The sequence below is a fragment of the Prionailurus viverrinus genome, chromosome E3, assembly GCF_022837055.1.
Source record: "Prionailurus viverrinus isolate Anna chromosome E3, UM_Priviv_1.0, whole genome shotgun sequence".
In the NCBI taxonomy this organism is placed as follows: Eukaryota; Metazoa; Chordata; class Mammalia; order Carnivora; family Felidae; genus Prionailurus; species Prionailurus viverrinus.
This window is the reverse complement of record NC_062576.1, coordinates 21,984,354-22,004,586: the sequence shown is the minus strand read 5'-3', so window position 1 is coordinate 22,004,586 and position 20,233 is coordinate 21,984,354. Positions and strand designations below refer to the sequence as shown.

General features: G+C 48.1%; 1 protein-coding gene across 1 annotated transcript; it reads right to left on the bottom strand.

Annotated features, from left to right (window-relative positions):
* Positions 1–1,278: 1,278 nt before the first annotated feature.
* ZKSCAN2 (zinc finger with KRAB and SCAN domains 2) lies at positions 1,279–19,900 on the bottom strand. The gene is made up of 7 exons (XM_047839217.1): positions 19,218–19,900; positions 17,946–18,132; positions 14,658–14,749; positions 14,179–14,305; positions 10,636–11,319; positions 8,432–8,923; positions 1,279–5,910 (listed from the first exon to the last, which is right to left on the bottom strand). The coding sequence occupies exons 1-7, from the start codon at positions 19,620–19,622 to the stop codon at positions 4,988–4,990; spliced, it is 2,910 nt and encodes a 969-aa protein (XP_047695173.1). The 5' UTR covers positions 19,623–19,900; the 3' UTR covers positions 1,279–4,987.
* Positions 19,901–20,233: the final 333 nt, after the last annotated feature.

Here is a 20,233-nt window from a genome sequence, read left to right as displayed (position 1 = left end):
TCCATTCTCAAGTGCCACCATGTCCAGGTGGGTTTCGGTATCCACCTCTCGTGCAACCCAAAGCCACGGTTTCCCTTCGTGTCCTCGGACTCATCGTGAAGTTTGGGCGGTGTGTGTGTGTGTGTGTGTGTGTGTGACTAGCTGTAGATCTTTTTTTTTTTTAATTGAAGTATAGTTGACACAGTGTTATGTTAGTTTCAAGGGTACGACAGTGATTGGGCAACTCCGTCCTTATGCTGTGCTCACAAGCATATTCACACTGCCACCTGTCACCATACAACGCTATTACATTGACAACGTTCCCTGGCCCTTCATCCCGTGATGTACTCATCCCATCGCTGGAAGCCCGTTCCTCCTACTCCCCGGCCCCCAGCTATGTTCCTTTTAGTCCTGAAACACAAAAACGTTCATTCACCTCCCTTCAAGTCTAGTCGATTTAACCGTGTCTAGAAATTGCAGATTTGTAGCCCTTACAGAATTGTTTTTCCCCTTAGAGCTCTAAAGTCTCTCGTGTCATTCCCAGACCTGGGTCTGTTCACAGACCTCGATGTCTGTGAGGGAACGGAGGCCAGAGGATGACGCCATCGTCTTCACTTCCTCCCAAAGGGTTGTGCCCATTTACTCAAGGAAAACACGGGAAATTTCCAGGGATGCTTAGACACTGACTCGGCAGTTGTAATTCGCGAGGACACCGGGCACCAGCGGTCCAGCACAGGGCAGAGGCTTATAGAGCCCGGGGAGAGGCACACGCGGTCCACCTCACGTTCAGGTGGATGGCTCCCGAACCCCGGGACTCTTCTCGCAGTGCCTGCGACTTTAGTTAGAAACACGTCCTCGCCCAGTGGCAAAGTGTCTACACTGACTCTATGACCGTGGAGTTGAAATTGTTGCCACAAGAAGGGCAGACGGAGGCCGCTGGAACTCTTCCAGGGAAAACGGTAAATCTAAAGCCGCCCTGTGTCTTTGGGGAGATCGTCCATACTTGTTCAGGCCGCCAGGAGAGGCTGTGCGTGGGGGCCTCCAGGGCGAACTCCACCCTGGAACATTCCTTGTTCCAAGGAATGGAAGAGCCATTCCTTGGGACTTCTCTGACGGTGACAGCGAACGGCGGTGGCCTCGCAAGCCCCCCGGCCCCTCAGGGCAGGGAGAGCAGGGAGCTGCAGTCACTCCGAAACTCTCTTGACACAGCCACTGGGACCTGCTTTTATTACCTCTGTAAGTTCTCTTTTCCCTTAATAGAACGCCTCCTTCAAATGATGGCAAAACCCAACGGGAGTCATTTATTTTAGACATTTATTTCACAGACAAGTTTTCAAGAAGACAGCTAAGCGAACGCGGATACAGAACAACGAAGAGACGCACGCTGACAGGTGGAACGCCCTCGGCGGCCGAGCGAACAGCTGCACGGGTGGCCGGCACTCCTTGCTTTGGGGACTGCCCCCACTCGTCACAGCCCAGTCCGGACCGGCCCGGCCGCCAGACCTCCCGCACCGCTTCCGTCACCGCAGCCACCTGCCACTGGCTACCGAGGCGGGGAGCGGCGGGGGCTGCCTGCTGGTGGACACGAGTGACCTGGCCTTTCTCCGCACCGGGCGGGCTCCCGGCACCCCTCTTCCCAAAGCACGCAGTGGTTCCGTGTGGCCTGCACGTCGCACGCCGTGGTGGGCCAGGCTGGGCACCTGGCCTTATGACCTCTTCCTCATCTACACTGTGCCCCGTCATCTCACTAAACGTTAGAGCCAGAGCAGTCTTGCAGATCAAGTTCAACGTGTCTCCAGATAAGGAACACGGGCCAGAGAGGCAGAGATGTGTCACACGACACTCAGTGATAGCGACAAGACTAAAACGTGTCCCTTTTGGTTTCTGGTCTGATGCTCAGTCGCCTGGGGCAGGTGGCCCTGAGGGGCTTAAGCGTATGTGTGAAGTTTCCCTCTTCAAAGAAGGTTTATGAATAAATTAGGGCATACGGGTAATAAAGTCACCGGTAGGAACTGGAGGTATTTGTGGGGGTAACAAAGCAAGTGTAGGCAGGGAATACAAGCCAGTCTCCAAAGTGCCTTGGATAAGATGTCAGAGAATAAAATGTCTACTAATTCGAACTACTCTAAAAAAATAGGACTGGGCATAATTTTTAAAGAAACACAGTAGGGTCAAACAAATACGGGTTTTAGGTAATTGGTTGAGGTGGCCTGTATGTTTTGTTGAGCTTTCCAGCAGCCAGAACAGAGAGAGAAAAGGAAGAAGTTATAAAAATCACAGTGTTTGTAATTTTTTTTTTTCTGCTTAGGATCAGAGCTTTCCCTGGTACCGAGACCCAGAAAAAAACCTTTTCCTATGGATCTTCATAAAGGCAATGTAATGTGATATAAAAGACACATCACTACTCATTTTGACTTTCATGCTCCAGATGGAAAAAGACAGAATGCAAGATGTCTTGGCCTAAGACAGTGGGTGGGACCTTCTATTTCCTCAGAACAGAGACAGAGTTCAGGAAGTCAGTTTAACCCATGTCCAAACAGCCCATTTACCATCAGGAATACGGGTAGGGGAACCCCGGTTCCACCTCTGCGTGACCCCAGACGTACGAGACTTCCACAGGACCCGCGTGTTCCGCTCGAGATGGAATGAATCCTGCACCCTTCCCGCCATCGGGCACGTCTGAGAGGCGCAGGTACAGACACAATTTGGGGCAATTCGGAAAAACTCTTTTGCAGGTGAAAGTGATTTTCTCACAGTCGAGTCACTGACCTTCGGCAAGTGACACGAAGGTAACCGGCACTAATGACCTTTTGCCGCGACACTTCCTCTGTCAGACTGCAGGTTCCTGGAGCATGGGCACCGTGTCTTCTTCCACTTTCGCATCCCCTCACTGTGCCTGGGAGACGGCCTTACACATAGCAGTACTTAATAAATACGTATGAATAAATCATCTACTTTCCTGAATCATGCTTCAATATAGTTAGTCCTGTGTACACATCGCTAAGTGGTGATTCCTATCAATGTATCAATGTGCATCTTCACTAGCACTGGGATTCCAGAGCATCTACGCACTATCAGCACACGCCCACGGGCACGCACGCGTCTTACTGTGCTAGGCACACTACCGACAAGACACTGCACTCACCGTTAAAAGTCTATAACTCGGACCACACGCAGGAAGTCAACCTACTGAGGTGTGAACAATCGTAACATCTCCAACCAATGTAAATCAGAAACATCTATCAATGCATACCTGAGTCACCTGCCTTCCGGCAGGCCACACCCTATTCTGGCACCACGAACTCAACGTCTTTCTACACCGCCCACCCTCCTTGGTATTCTGCTGAACAGGCTTGGAAAGATTCAAACGTCCTCAAAGGAAAAACATGATCTCCAGATGTCTCCAAGTAAGAGGACACCTGACACGGGAGAGGAGGTAAGATCAAAAGTATAATCTCTACACAGCCCTGACTCTGGCTGTCCTTCCACTAAAGTCGGGACTTCCCTTCCCTAAGCCAAAGCCGCCCCAGGTTGCCTATGTACTAAGAGTATAAATGTCACTGGTCTCATCCTGGAGGAACCAGCCTTGGATGACCAGGTTCCCTGGTTTCACCTGTAACTTCCAGGAATGAATTAATTACCTCCCTTCCCACCCCCACCTCCCCATTTTGACTTTTGCTTCAATACCCATTGGGCTAGTGTGAGGGGGTTATTGAAGAGATTTCTCAGACCTACAGGTAAACGAGGAAAACAACAGTGTTCTGGATTGGAAGTTTCTGCACATCTTTCCACTTTTCACTCAGTAACTATAGAGTATATAAATTACTCCGGGCTCTACAGTTAGGTTGACGACCCTAGGAACAGGGACTAGAAGCCTCAGAGACGGAGGGTGTATTTAACAAACAGCCTGGAGGTGGTGCTCTGAATGAGGTGGGGATCTGATCTACAGCAGGCCCAAGGGGTCTGACTGCTGTTAGAGAATGTTTCCGGTTTCTACCTCACTTCCTCCCTAACCTCTTAAAGTTTTAGAAAACTATTATTATGTAATGTCATACTAAGCCGTGGGGTTGGGAGGCATAAAATGTGCCAACATGCCAGTCGCGTTCTAGGTAAGACCCAGAGCAGGTGGAGGGCAGAACGTGTCTGAATGAAGATTCTACTTTATGTTAATGCCACACACCACAGGCATGCATCCTGTTCAATCTGGAGAGGGCCCGGTAGTTCAGGAGAGTCAGATAAGAGCACCCGGAACAACTAAGAGGTAAGTGTGGGACTTACGAGAAACGGTAAAAGGAACCGGATAATTACGTAGAGGCTGGAGAAACCGCAGCCGCGGGCAGAGGGGTTCAGTCTTCAGGTGCAGAAAAGGTCAGCCTGGTGGGTGGTGGGTTGCTTCTCGTCTCCACGGAGGGTGAGGGGGCAGTAACGTGGTTTCAGTGGCAGAACCTCTACCCTCGCTCTGTGGGTCAACCGGCCACCAAAAGGGCACAATTGCAACAGACTTCTGAAGGGGGCTCAATCTCCTTAACGACTGCCTTCAAAACCAAGATGCATGCCATGTCATCCTGATCAGACTCCTGAAAGTTCTACCCCCAAAAGAAATCTGGGATCAAGTTGCATCCAGGATCCCACGCGGTGGACAACGGGAAACCTTCGGCAGGTCGGGTCTGCTCGAAAACAACTTTCACAGCGCGGAGGGACCTTGAATGTTGCTGGACTCGGCAGTCCCGCAGCAGAGGCCTTGACATGCCGAAGGGGCCGCCGTTCTGAACCCTGACAGATGTCCTCCCCACTTGGCCAAGGGAGACGTTGAGACGCACAGAAGGAGAGGAACGGATAGGTCAAGTCAGAGGCAGAGGTGAGGACGCGAGGCAGGCCCTTGGTTGGTTTATTTATATTGTCAAGCTGGCCTCGGGAATCACCCTCCCGAGCTAAGAGAAGATCGCTTCCGAGGATGAGATCGGGTGAAACGACTAAAGGGGCACGTTAGGAGGAGGAGACGTCAACGTCAAAACGTTTTCCTGAAGTCATCAGTCTTTCCCTTCGGCGGGCTCTCCAGGGCACAGGCGGGCGGTGGGTGTGGCAGAAGCTTCTCTCTGGAATGAACCTCCCGATGCTTGGCGAGGACAGAGCTCTTACTGAAACGTTTGCCACACTGGGCACAGCCGTAGGGCTTCTCTCCGGTGTGTATCCTCCGGTGCTCGCGAAACCTCGTACAGTTATTGAAGCTTTTTTCGCAGTCCACACATTTGTAGGGGTTCTCGCCAGTGTGCACCCTGCGGTGGGCGCTGAAATGGGAGCTGTTGGTGAAGCTCTTCCCGCACTCCCCGCACTGATAAGGCTTCTCTCCCGTGTGCGTCCTCTGGTGGATGATGAGGCTGGAGCTCTGACTGAAGCACTTTCCACACTCTCCGCACCTGTAGGGCTTCTCCCCCGTGTGGATTCTCTGGTGGGCACCAAAGTTGGAGGAGTCGTTAAAGCTTTTCCCACAGTCAAGACACTTGAACGGCTTTTCTCCCGTGTGGATTCTTTGGTGTCTGATTAGGCTCCTGCTCCTGCCGAAGCACTTCCCGCAGACACCGCACTGGTAAGGGTTTTCCTTCTGGTGGGTGACCCGGCACATCAGACGAGCATTCCTCCCCAAGCCGTCTCCGTATTTGAGAAGCCGGTAGGGTCTCCTCCCCACCAAAGGCCTCGGATGCGCTGCGGCTCTCCCTAAATCTCGAGGCTGAGACATCAGCTTTCCCTGCCTGACCGCTTGAAGGCTTTCCCACTGTCTTCCTGAGATGCATTCCCTTTTCCGGTATTTACCTGGATCAGCGTTCTGGGAAACAACCCTCTTAGACTTTTCTATCAGTGCCCGATGCTGTTCCATGTCCTTGTAGATTACCTGTGTTGCATCCTCCTTGATACTACGTCCAATTTCAAAATCTGGAAAGGAAGAAAGAAACAAAAGACGAGAAAGATTTCCGAGCGGTCCCATATTAACACAAACAACACGGCCTACGAGGCTTTGTTAGGATCCCTGTATTGTCCTCTGGCCTCTTAAGTCCTGTTACCCTTCTCTGACTCATTACGCCTTATTTGCACTCTGTTCCCCCCACAGCCAGCAACACCTCGTACAAAGGAGGCTTCCAGAAATGTTTTCCAAAGCAAACTGTTATTCCCCATCCATGTCCTGAGTCACACGGGACCAGCTCAGCTTTCTCCCCAAGTTCCACTCCTTCCCACCCTGCTTTCAAAATTTCACATCTGCGCTCACACACCCCGTGTGGCACTAGTGTTCAGAGCAGAGTCCAGTGCCCAGGTTCCTCAATGGACCTCCAAGTTCATCAATATCTGATCACGTTTCTTTCTCCTCCCCAAATGGTCTTTGTCACTGCTTTTCTCTGGCTGTCTCGCACACGGGCCACACGGGCTCAAATCTTAATTCTCCCCATCCCCTTCCCCAAACTGGAATTACCTTCCCTCACGCTTTCACCCACGCCCCATACACACTGCAAGGTGCATCCTGAATGCCAGCTTTCCAGGAAGTCTGCTCGACAGACAAGAGTGAGGTGGTGGAAAGACACAGGCTTTGGAATCACACAGCCCTGGTTCAGATTGCATCCTGGTCACTTATTAACTATGTGGTTCTGTATTAACTTTTTATTATGGAAAATTCAAACATGTAGCAAAGTAGAGACTACGATATGTAACATGAACCTCCACAAACCACTCACCTGGCTTTGACAATGACCTACTTCTGGTCAATCTAATTTCACCTCCATTCCCACCTGCTTCCTGCTCCCTCTACCCAGGTTATTATTATTATTATTATTATTACTACTTAATTTTTTTAAAGAGAGGGAGGGAAAGAGAGGGAGAGCATGTGCATGCACGAGCAGGGAAGAAGGGCAGAGGGAGAGACAATCCCAAGCAGGCTCTGTGCTGTCAGTGCAGAGCCCAACGCAGGGCTCAATCCCACAACCCTGGGACCATGACCTGAGCTGAAATCAAGAGTCGGACACTCAGCTGACTGAGCCACCCTGGTGCCCCTACCCAGATTATTTTGAATCAAATTCCAGACATCATATTATTCCATCTAGGTTTGTCTTACCCCCAAACCCTCGTTCCTCAGCACTTTGCTGTGCTGCCTTGTTTCTACTTGCCAGTTTCAACACGCCTCTCCCTGCACACACCCCTCTCCTTTCAAGCACAGAGTTGAAACTGCAGATATCCCTCCCTCCCAAGTTTGGTGGCTGTGGCATGGGTTGGGGAGAGGAGGGCACCCATCAGTTGGTCCATTAAGGGAAAGCCCTAACCATGCCATCATCTTCTTTCATTTTGCAGTTCTTCTGAAGCAACCTCATTGGGTCCAACATCGTCCCGGGGTTTGGAGGAAGTCATAGCCTCACGGTTGGCTCTGACAGAATCTGACAATTCATGGACAGGCCTGTAGCTCGATTTAAAAAATGAGATTCATAAGGGATGGCACCAAAGGACTTTGTTTCCAGTAATCGAAACCAGGGTCATGTAGCGCTTAATGGTTTCAGCCTTCAAACTACAATTTCCACGTCAACACTAGCAGAAAACATATGTACGTTCCTTCTCTAGCGTTTGTTTTGAGTAAGCACAGGGTGCTGGAAGGAAGATGGTAACAGGTAAGCGCAGAAACAGGAGCTCAGCCTGGGGAGGGCTGTGGAACTTAACACAAGACTGATGGGGGAGCCTGGTTTGGAGACTTTTACAAAAGTCTAGGCCAGAGACAGAAAAAGGCTGAACCAGGGCAGTGGCTGTGCTGACTAAAGAGGGGACAGAAGTTCCAGAACCGTTGACAAAAAAATGTTATCTGCTTCGATGTATATGAGGGAGAAAGCATCAGAAACGTCCCTAATGTGTTCAGGCTGGATGTGAGAGGACACAGGGAAGACCCAAGGTGTGGGAAGAAAGACGGTGACTTAGTTTTGAAAATTTTAGGTCTGGGCCGCTGCAGAGGTAGATGCCCGCGAGGGTACCAGCAGTCAGCAGGGAAACACGCAGGTGGGGCTGCGGGGCTGAGAACCAGAACAGAGTCTCTCATCTTGTCGCTGCCTAGACTCTTCCTCACGCACATCACAGAGAACTGAGATGTCTGTGTTTTCAGCCTACTTGCTCTGAGTTTTTTCTCCACATATGTCATGTGTAATTCCAAGTTCTTCTTCCGCACAGGATTTTCAGAAGAGATGAAACATGGGCGCATACAGACCAACACTAAGGCTGAGATCCCACAGACTGAATCCCTAGAATGTGAGCTCCTTCCCTGAATAGAAGCGCCGTGAGAAAAGAGACTGTGTTTTATTCGCTGCTATATCCCCTGTTCCTCATGTAACACAGGGCACTCAAATATTTGTGGAATGAATAAATACTCACAAGCAAAATGCCAGAGCTACTGACTTCTCAGTAAATCCCACTTTCCCCTGATGGTCCTTACCGCTCGGGCTTTGCAGTAGACCCGGGGGCCCCTGGAATTCCGACTCGTGTACGATTTCCTCCTCACTCGTTCTCTCGCTGCCAGAATCTTCTCCCGTTGCCTCCTGTGAGGTCTCCTCAGGTTCCCAACCTGTGGGTTCCTGGGACTCCATCTCAACCTCCTCTCTCTCTTGCCCTGAGGGTGATGGGACTTCTTCTGGAGTGTCGGCGGAAGGGGCAGCGGCCCGGGAGTTGATCAGCGCGTCCATCTCCTTGTAGAACGCACAGGACTCCAGCACGTGACCGTTTTTCACTTTGCGGTAGCTCTTCTGGAGGCTTTTGAACTTGGTCCGGCACTGCTCCGGCGTCCGGAGGAAGCCGCACTCCCGGAGTTGTTCAGCCACGGCCCCGTACAGCTTGCTCTTCCGATGACAGGCTTGGAGGGCTTCGTAGAATCGAGTCTCCCGCAGGATATCAAGAAAAGTCTTGGTTTCCTCGTAGCCCCAGTGCACACCTGCCAGGGAAGGATAAAGTTCAAAGATGTAAGAAAAAGAGTCTATAGCCTCTCAATATAAGGAGTAAAGGAAGCAAATCCCATTCACTGTGGCAATAGGAGCTACGATAAACCTGGGAATAAGAGTGCAAAATAAAGGAGAGGGTCTATATAAAAGAAAAAATCGGTAATTTACTGAAAGACATAAATGAACTATAAAAAATGGAAAGACACTCTGTTTCTGGATAGGAAGACTCAAACTGTACAGACATCAATTCCCAAATGAATCTGTAAGGTCTAAATAAACGGATCTCAAAGTTTCCTTGGCAGAGGAAGAACGCAGTCCCCCAAATCTGCCATGGCTATGGCGGTCAACTGAGGATACAACTATCTTCTCTAAATGGCGAAGAATAACAGATCAGGACACGTTTTTAGCCAGCCTTCCTTGAAGAGTACAACTGTGTCCAGAGTAGTCTTTGATGTCCCTGAGTCCTCTACTTGGAGAGAGGAAATGATCTGCAAGATAGGCAGATGCTGTGCTGTTACAGCAGAGTAAACCTTTTCAGGACGTGTCTGAACACAGTTTGTTAAACTGTGCTTTCTGTGCGTTTTGTAAGATGAAGTCACTTCTGTCCTCAGTCTCACCAGGTGGCCTCCTCCAGGGTGGGCACTGCTTTCCCGAGTCTGGGCCCGCCCTCGTGTCTATGGATTTCCAGATTGCTGAGGACCTGTATGTGTACGATGTATCTTCCCGTCTTTTCCTGAGCTGTCTCCCTTGAACAGATGCGGTCATGAGGACACCCCCCCCCCCGCTCTCCCTCCTGGATTTATCTTTCCACCCTAAGAATTCACCATCTTTTCGTCAGGCGGAGTGGAGAAACTTTCCCGGTAACAGGGACACCGGGCAATGCCTCCCCGCAGTTAACATTTGCGGAATGCCGTCATCGATTTTTTTTTATCTATTATCTCATTTCACACTAACAACCCTGGAATCCTCAGTTGCAGTTTACTGATGAGAAAACTGAAGCTCCAAGTTCTTACATGATGTGCTTACTGTCACACAGTCACTAACTGCCACTTTAGTTCTGCATGTTCCCAGTCCCCAGATTTCAACGCCAGCCTCCGTTTACATGGTATGTGGTGTATCTTTTTCTATCTTTTAATTTCAAGGCCTCTGGTCTTCACATGTATCTCTTGTAGGCTATATTTAATTGCCTTTTTAGACGACTGATCATCTTAGTCTTTTACGTTTGTAACGAATGACGTATTTGGATTTACATTTACCATTTTCCTGTGTTTTCCATTTGACTCGTCTACTTTGTGTTCCCTTTTCTTTCCTTTCCTGCCTTTTTCTACAATTCCACTTTTCACGTTTTTTCGGTTATACATTCTTATGCTACTTATCCTAGACAGTGCAACACTGTATCTTTGACTTATTATACTGCAATTCTGCTAGCTGCTTTATACAAGGCTCAGATGTGGATTCCTCACAGTCCTTGGACTCCACCTATCTTCCTTCCACAGGCTCCAAATACGCAAATCCATGCTGCGCTCTAGCCCGAGAACGGCCCTTTGCAGCAACAACCCCCCCACCCCCCCCAGAGTACTTTCAGCGATGGGGGGCAAGAGGCGCAGGCCAGCGCTCCCCAGGTTTGGCTGCCTCTGGTCTACTCCTGCTACCACAAGCCCGTATCATCCATTTTCACACCCAAAGCAAAGAGCACAGTCCTTACCGCTCAGGTTCTGGAACAAGACAGGGGCGCCACGAATCTCAGACTTCCGGATGAACGCAACACCCCTCTCGTCACCATCGGATGCCTCTGCGGCTTCCTCCTCCTCCAACAAACTGGTCTGTTCTTTAGCATTGACATCAACTCTCTTCAGTCTGGGGAGAGAGATAATCTCCTTTGGCTTATCAGCGGCTGAAGCATGGGCTGCAGGGTTCAACAGGGCGTCCATGTCCTCAAAGAAGGCACAGGGTTCCAGCACGTGGCCGTTTCTCACCTTCCGGTAGCTCTTCTGGAGACTTTTGAACTTGGTCCGGCACTGCTCCGGCGTCCGGAGGAAGCCGCACTCGCGCAGCCACTCGGCCACGGCCCCGTACACCTGGCTGTTCCGGGGACAAGCCTGCAGCGTTTCATAAAAGCGAGACTCCTTGAGAATCGCGAGGAACGTCTTCGTCTCCTCATAGCTCCAGTGCACGCCTGCTATTTTCTCATCTTCCAAACCCCAGTGCTGCTGCTCGCCCCACATTCGCCCCGCACTGCGTGCGGGGATCTGAGTCGCGTGAACCGGCTTTTCCTTGATGTAGTTGCTTCGGAGAATACTCCTTTTGTTAGAAGAGTGTACACCTAGGGTCCATGGCTCCTTTCTTTGCTCCAACCGGGCAATCTTGTTAGACACGGACACGGCACTTCCTACAGGGAGAGAAATACATTCCATGCTGAACACGGAGGCTGTAGCTGCACAGCCTGATCTGCTGCCATAGCGCGATGTCCTGGACACCTGTTCACACCTATCCTTGAAAGGTCTTGTCCAACCCCCTTCTCTTTTAGAAACTTCCTCAACCATGACAGTGTGCAGTACAGATATTCCTCCTACTTACGGTGCAGGATATAGTTATTCTGACCCCTCTCTTCTTTGTCACAACCATCTAGGAGCTGACATTATCATTTTATTTCTCACGTAGGCACCACCTCTTTCTCCAGCTAGTTCTTAAGGGAAAGTCTTTAAGGTTAAGAAACATACAGTTTATTACCTTTGATTTCCTCTCAGTGTCTAACGTTGTATTAGTTTCAGTGTCTGCTCCTAACCAGTATTTGTTACTTATAAAACAAAGCGTGTTCATATCTGCCCACCACATACCCCCACTCCAACCTGCACGTGCACGCATGCACGCCTGCGCGCGCACACACACACACACACACACACACACACACACACACTGGGGCTAGGACAGGCGAGAAGGCAAGAATTTGTGGATACATCTGACAAGGTTAATAGGAAGAGACAGAAGGCCAGGGAAGCATACCGACAATCTGTTGCATTACAGCACTATGGAGATCAACAGGTAACGGGTCTTAAACGTGAACCCTGGCTCCATCACCTGCTTTACTCTTGGGCCAGGGGAACTTTCTCAATCTCTGAGCTTCAGCTTCCTAGGGAATGATGGCCTCTATTCACAGAAGTGCTGGGAATATTAAATAGATGATCGCCTGTGAAGTATCCGATGCCCAATAGGTATCGTAATAAAATTCACTTTTCTTCCTCTAGGTAATACACACAGAAACTCCACGGAACTCTCAAGGGAAGGAGCATCACAGCAAATCCTTTCTGAAAGAACCCCGGGGATGGAGTTCTTTATTTTTACTTGATATAAGAAGTGTAGGAATAATGAAAGCTCAAATTTCCACAGTAAGGACCAGGCAGGCAATGCAACTGAGAGGAGAAAAGTGGCAGTTCAGCACCAGCTCCTTGATTCAGCTCTGGCGGATTGTTGCTATGTGAGAAGGTGGGCCCGTGGTGCCTGACATTTGATTTTTCAAGATACACAGGAAATCCAGATTTACAAACTAATTTTAAATTAAAACTCTGTGCAAGGCCAAAATGTGTGTATAGGCTAGATTCGGCCTATGAGTCATCCGTTTACAGTCTATGATAAAAGATTGGGGCAGCTGTCTCCGGGCCTGGGCCTTTCCACATATAATCACCACTGATCATGAACAAAGTGGGGGCTGGGGGAACCAACGCCCCATAGTAAAAAAATTTGTGTATAGCTTCTGACTACCCCAAAACTTAACTACTAATAGCTTAGTGTTGACTGGAAGCCTTACCGATATCATAAATAGCCTATTAATATGTATTCTGTATGTTATATAGATTACATACTGTATTCCCATAATGAAGTAAGTGAGAGAAAAGAAAAGGTTATTAAGAAAATCTTAAGGAAGGGAAAATACATTAACTAAGTTAACTGTGAGTACTTTGGATAGATACTGGACTGTATTTATCGAAAAAAAATCCCCATAGAAGTGGACCCATGGAGTTCAAACTATCTTGTTCAAGGATCAGCTGGCTAAATCTGAATTCTCAGAGGATGACCCCCAGCCCGCCAGTGGCACTTTACTCAGGGCTCTCACACGGCACCCTCCAAGGCCTGGGTGCACGCTCCAAGGTCACGCCAAGAAAGGCCTGCGTGAAACCCTGGCAGGACGCTGGGTGCCTGCTGCTACGGGAAGACCGCTTTGCCACCAGAGTGTGGCAACCTATGTTGGTCATTCTCAGAGGACTTAGTTGCGTTCTGATTATAAACAACTGTTGGTGTTATCTTTTTTATTCGGTTTGATATAGTCCATTTTATAGTCTCTATACTTCAGTGTCTACAGGTAGTGTGTCCGACAGAACTTTCTGTGATGACAGCAGTGACCTCTAACTGTGCTTTCCAACACGGCTATCAAATATCTTAACTGCGACTACTGCCCCTGAGGAACTAAAACTTTTAACTTTATTTAATTTTAATTAATTGTACAAATTTAAATAGCCGCTACCCTATTAACACATATCTATAACGTGTCTAGTGTGGATCAGTGCACATTTCGGGCCTGTAATTTTATTAACAAGCAGTCTTCGACTTTCAGCTTACATATAAATGTACTGTACTTGTCCCCACTACTAATGCAGGTGACATAATCCTTCAGAAGTCTGCTTGTAAAGGGACACTTCAGTGGTTACTTGTGCCTGTAAATTCGTGCTATTCAAATAACTCACAATGCACTATCAAGGTATTGAAATTGTATTGTGGTGAATTGTACTGAAATTACTTTTTTCCTTTCATCTGTAAGATTTCCATCCATCCAACAAATATTTGCTGGGCACCCACCCATGTGTCCAGCTATGTGCAAAGTGTTGGGTTGCTACAGTTAAACAAAAACAAATCTTACAAAGACCTTGTGACTTTATGGTACTATTAGTCTAGTGGTATCTGTAAGCTTATATTTAAGTAATACAAATGTGACAGTCCTATATAACCCCTTGCCAATGTCTTCACCCCTAAGTTAGAAGAATATGCATATATTCTAAACTGGAAGGGAGGAATGAATGACTGAGTTAAGACAGCATGGACAAGAGAGGACTAGGTCTGGTAAACCAGGCCACAGAAATGATTAGACAGCATGGAGGTCCTTTAAGTGTTGACATTTTAATTATTGTATTATTGGTAGAAATAAAGATACAAAAAATCCCCAAATCTTTTATGTGCAAAGGGAGAGAATCCTTACCCAGGGAGACCATGTTCCCAGCACTCTCTTTCCTAATATCCCGGTACAGGTCTCTGTGAACGGGAATCTGATGTACGCTCTTCTTGTAGGAAAAGCCTCTCGCCACGCGGACATCTTTCACCGGCCCCTGTAACAACAACAGCAATGACTACCGAGATCACCACGTGGGTCTTTAAAGGGGGAATGGTCGTGGAGGAAACACAGAAGGGAGGGCCCTAAGGGAGAATTAAAATCAGGGAACCAAGTGTGTATGATGTGCCAGATGAAGCAGATGTTATAAAGGATCATAAGACAGATGATCCAGCAAGGAGTCTCATTACTCAGAAGGCTGGGTCCGGTCTTCTCTGCAAAAGGGGCAGGGGGTAGGGGGTGGGGAGGGGAGTCTCTTTGAGGGGGCGTAGAAGTTTGAGGGCAGTGAAGGCACGGAAGTCCTTGTGACTGGATACTCTGGGAAGGCAGAGACAAGATCTACAATTTACCTGAGACACAACAGGTAGTGGTGTGGTTGTTCTTTCCTGACCTATGTTGTTCCATTCAGTAGCAGGGACAGGAAGCCAGGGAGAAGGCCGAGCTGTAAGAAGAGAGAGAAACAATTAGGGTTCTGGGCTCCGGCCCTTTAATTCGTGCAGCTTCTCCTTTTAAGAAATGAATGTGTGTGTGTGTATACGTACATACATATACGTATATATATACACACACACATATATATATACACACATATACGTATATATATACGTATGTATATACACACACACACATATATAAAATAAAAAAAACCAGGTAAATAGTAAATAGAAATTGATATTTCTATTTAGTAGTAAATAGCAGTAAATAGAAATTGATCATTTCATCAGTGAGTTCAGAACAAATGCCCGAAACCAGGGTACCCTAAAGCAGGGCTCACAGATGCAAACGCTTTCAGGGAGTTAGCAGGCAAAGTAGATTATGAAAGGGGCCAGGTAAGGAATGGGGGACCTGGAGAGCACGTACACCACCGAAAAGGTGTGGCCAATGCCCAGTCCCAGTTGATGCTTCACTGTGATAGTCAGAACTTCTAATATTTTTCAGGAGAAGCCAGAAATATGGACTTTTCTATGAAATCTCCAAAACCTTAAACATGGGAGGCTCAAATGGTTAAGCGTCCAACTTCTGCTCAGGTCATGATCTCATGGTTTGTGAGTCTGAGCCCTGCTTCGGATCCTCTGTCTCCTTCTCCCTCTCTCTCCCTCCCTGGCTTGCACACATGGGTGCATGCGTACTCTCTCTGTCTCTCAAAGGTAAATAAATATTTTTTTAAAATCTTAGGGGCGCCTGGGTGGCTTGGTCGGTTAAGCGTCCGACTTCGGCTCAGGTCATGATCTCATGGTCCGTGAGTTCAAGCCCCGTGTCGGGCTCTGTGCTGACAGCTCAGAGCTTGGAGCCTGTTTCAGATTCTGTGTCTCCCTCTCTCTCTGCCCCTCCCCTGTTCATGCTCTGTCTCTCTCTGTCTCAAAAATAAATAAACGTTAAAAAAAATTAAAAAAAAAACAATCTTAAACCTTAGAACTAAAAGCAAACAAATGCATAAAACCCCCAAACCAAAAACACATTGCAGGTGAAACAAAAGAAGTCTGACTTGGCATGTGAATTACCAGTTTGCAATCTCTAGTATAAGTCATTCAAAGCTTCAATATGCTAAACAAGTTAGCACACATAGATACACAGTCCTGGACAGGCAAACACACAATACACTCCCTCAAAAGTCTGTGGTCTAACTTCTCCTCTGCAACTCACTACGTAGGGAAAACTTCCGGAATGGATTTTACTGTGGTCGAGAACTCAAAAGCTTGTTCCGCCACTTTCTAAAGAAGCAAACTGAACCACTTCTTTGGAAACACAGTACAGGTATCCCTTGCTTTTCAAAAGTTCATGTCATGCCACTTACTTTTACAAAAGACACACATCAGTACCTATTTTTGCTAACCGGAAGAAATCCAAAAAGGATCTTCACTTTTACCAAAAAAGGGGGAAAAGCAAAGATATTGTTCGGAGTTTGTTTTGCAGTGAGCTTTTAAAAAAAAATTTTTTTTTTTTTAAGTTTACTTATTTATTTAGAGAGAGAGTGAGCAGCGGAGGGGCAGAGAGAGAGGGAGACAGAGACCCCCAAGCAGGCTCTGCACTGTCAACGCAGAGCCTGATGCAGGGCTCAAACTCACGCACCGTGAGATCATGACCTGAGTGGAAATCAAGAGTCTGACTCCTGACTAACTGAGCCACCCAGGCGCCCCTGCAGCGAGCTATTACAGAGGCAGTGTGCATCCGAGCAGGGGGAGTAGCACGACCACAGTGTCACTGTCCCCGTAAGCACCTCGACAGAACCCAGAACATACTTTTCCACTTTGTGAATTATCACCCTGAGCTGTCAAAACCCAGAAACACCATAAATTTACTGTAGCTTATCAGCTACAGTAGTAACTCAGAACATGTAATCCATGTGAACTTTGAAATTCAGAAAATATTAATATTTGCAATGAATTCTATGACAATGTGAATTTCAGGAAAGGTAAGGAGGTTGGGTGCACAGTAGTGAACCTTGCCACTTGGTGAGGGACTGTGTAAGCCAGACAGATTTGAAGTTTAAAGATAATTGCGCCGTTACGGGAGAAAGGAAACTGACATTTACTGAGCACCACTGTGTACTGGTCTGTTTACGTTGCCTCATTTAACCTACACTAACCACCTTATTATTTTCCTTTTACAAGTGACAGAATGGAAAGTTTGAGAAGCTTAGTAACCTGACCAAGGCCACACAGATAAAGAATGGCAGAGCTAGGTTTTGAGTCGGGTTGTCTTCCTCTAAAGCCTAATCGCTTCACCTCTATGCATTAATGTGCCCTTCCGTATTACTTGCCCGAGGACAGATGGAGACAGGTGCAGAGACAAGAAGATATAAACCCAAGCCTCCTACTGTAGGTTCAGTGATCTTTCCATTCCTCTCTTTCGGCCTGATACCAGACTACAGGGATGGTGAGATTACAGTGGACGGGAAAGACAGGGTGTTTAATTTCCTTCTACTTGACTTATTAATGCCCAGGGTGGCTATGAAACCTATGTTCCCTTGTCTATGAAATCTTACTGTTTACCTCTCTCATATGCCACTTCTGGGATGCCTCACTTGTAATTAAAAAAAAAATTATGTTTATTTATTTTTGAGAGCAAGAGAGACAGAATGTGAGCAGGGGAGAGGCAGAGAGAGAGGGAGACACAGAATCCGAAGCAGGCTCCAGGCTCCGAGCTGTCAGAGCAGAGCCCAATGCGGGGCTTGAACCCACGGACTGTGATATCATGACCTGAGCTGAAGTCAGACGCTTGCTTAACCGACTGAGCCACCCAAGTGCCCCTGGAATTTTTAAAAAGTAAATATCTTGTTTCCCTTTCCAAACAGTTTTGAAAGTTGTTTATAGCCAGCCAAGAACATATACACATATACACACAGCAGGGCTGAAAAACACAAGCTGATTACAGAAAGGAGATTCTTAAGTTACACTGCAAGACCTCGAGGCCAGTCTGGGAAAGCCAAGTTTTCCCAGAGTCCATCCCTATGGGGGCTTTTACTTATGCTGCATGTGTTCCCAACTCCTGAAGCTGATGAAGTCTTGCTCCCCAAATATTTAATTTATTCTCAAATATGTACTGAGGGGATCCTAGTCTGAACCAGTCACAGTGTTATGGCTAGAAAATAAATCTGCCATGGTCTCTGCTCTGGGCATGCTCTGAGTCCTTCTCACCATTCTTGGGTAAGGGCCGATGCTCTCTCTTCCAGTTCAGCTGCTCCTCCCGTCCTGAGCGGAGGCTTCCAGCTTCCTCCAGAGACACCAGTCTGGGTTGGGTCTCCACCTGCTCTGGCTGAAAGTCCGTTACCTCCCATGCTGCTCCCAGTGGTACCTGCTTCTCTGAGTGCACAGGACTGCTAACCTGGGAAATAAAACCAATGCCATAATGGAAAGAGGGAGGAAAACAGGGCCCAAAGAGGACCAAATTTCCCCCAGGAAGACATCCAAGAAGGAAAGAAGATGTGAGAAGGAACGAAAATTTCACGCCATTCACAATGGAGCCTCCAAGGGCATTGGGTGAACAGTACTGTCCAGGAGTCTAGGCGAAAGGGAGCAGGAGAGGGCTCTTTATTAGTATACAGAGGGGGGAAATCTAGCAGGAGTAAAATACAGAGCCTCCTTGTTATTAGCATAGATATGGAGTTCTCACATCTATCAGGTTCACAGAGAAGCGAAAGCTATCAGAACAGAAATAAATGCACTAGTGAACTGAAAACAGAAAATTAATTTCCACATGTAGTGTCTGTGCCTGACCAACACAGCAGCCTGATAGGCAGGTCTTTATACAATGCAAATCCCGTGCAAGGTGAATCTGCAAGTCTTGCAAATCTTGCAGGATTTCATGAGGTTAATGAAAAGGCTCTTGAAAATGACTAGAAGACCATGAAATGCCACCGACAAACAAAGATCTGGCAGTTAAGCTAGACAAGAGTGACAAGGATGGTGGCATTGAGGGCACTTTGGAAAACACACACTGAAATATTAAAGGACTAGAGAGAGCCCTGGGATAACTGATGAAGTCTGTCCTTTCTTTTTTCCTTTCATTTTTTTCTCTTTCTTTCTTTCTTTCTTTTTTTTTTTTTTTTTTGGTTGTTGCTGTTGTTGCAAAAATAGCCCTCTTTAGGAGCAAACTACAAAAGTCCAACCCTGCAAAGCATAACGCGGTGTTCCCTTATATAATTTTTTTTGGGAACGATAATGCCAGAGATTTATACAAACACTTAGATGTATAATGTTTAGCTTCCTTTGCAAAATAACATTTTAACCAAGGTTTTTTTTTTTTTTCTGTTTAATATGAAATTCTGGTCCTCTTTCAAATTGATTCGCTTTAGAAGTCTCTCAGTACCATTTATCCCTGCATAATAAGCCCTATCTGCAGGGCACCCCGGCCCCCCTGCCTTAGCCATCCCCTTCGTTCTAAAAACAATTTGGAAAATCCTCTCTCACCTGCTGTCTTAGTCTTCCAGTCTCTTTCTCCAAATGTATTACCAGGGCCACCGCCTCCTCTCCACTTTCCGGACACTGTTTCTGAGCCCACGCCTGAATCTTCTCGGGCAAAATGGTGAGAAACTGTTCAATCACCAGCAGCTCAAGGATCTGCTCCTTGGAACGCATTTCGGGCTTCAGCCACCGGCAGCAAAGTTCCCAGAGTTTACTGAAAGCTTCATGGGGTCCAGTCACATCCTCGTAACAGAATTGCCTGAAGCATTTGCGAAAGGTCTCAGACTCAGAGCTCTCCGATCCTTCCAGAGTGGGCTCCGATGCCCACTCGGGGTCCTTTTCTACCTTCATTATTAAGCATCCCTCAACCTCCAGGGGTGCGTCCATCTGAGGGTCCAGGGATGCATCCATGCTCTAACCCCGGGGTCAACCTCACGTCTAGCTCAAAGTAGACGCAAATAACCCAATCCTCGGAACGCTCCCTGCTTAATGATTTTGGAAGTGTGGGAGGGTAGGGACGTGAAAAACGGCAGTGTCAGCAGGAACAGGGTACCCCAGGCTCATTAATCAAATCTATCCTAGGCGCTTGAAATGGTGAATGTGTACCCTAAGGTCCCAAACCCGGCCTCTCCTCCAAAGAAGATGGGGTTTTCCGGGGTGCATCTCTTTAGTGCAGTGTCCAAGACCCAGGGCAGAGGATTGGGAGAAAATCTGGGGAACTGAAGCAAGGGTGGGCGGGGGCGGCCGCCCGGGCCAGGAGGGGGCTGGGCTCTGCGGAGGCGAGACCCCGGGTGGGTGGGGCCGGATGTGCAGGCCCCGCCCGGCCCGGGGATCGGGGTTCGAGGCTCAGCCCCGCGGCGCTCCCAGGCCGCTGCGGGAGCCGGTGAGGCCGGCGGCGTTCGACGCCAGCGCCGGGCTCTTCCGGGCCCAAATCGGTCCCGGCCGTCCTCAGGAAACCTCCGCACGCCGAGGAAAGGCCGCGAGGTGGTTCCGCCCCTGAGGGGAGAGAAGCCGCGGGGACC

Excerpts from the sequence above, each read along its gene's own strand:
- ZKSCAN2 (XM_047839217.1), bottom strand. The coding sequence starts at position 19,622 with ATGGATGCATCCCTGGACCCTCAGATGGACGCACCCCTGGAGGTTGAG. Across the intron at positions 11,320-14,178 it reads TGGGAACATGGTCTCCCTGG|GAAGTGCCGTGTCCGTGTCT; the intron begins GTAAGGATTCTC and ends CTCTCCCTGTAG. Across the intron at positions 5,911-8,431 it reads TCTACTGCAAAGCCCGAGCG|ATTTTGAAATTGGACGTAGT; the intron begins GTAAGGACCATC and ends CTTCCTTTCCAG.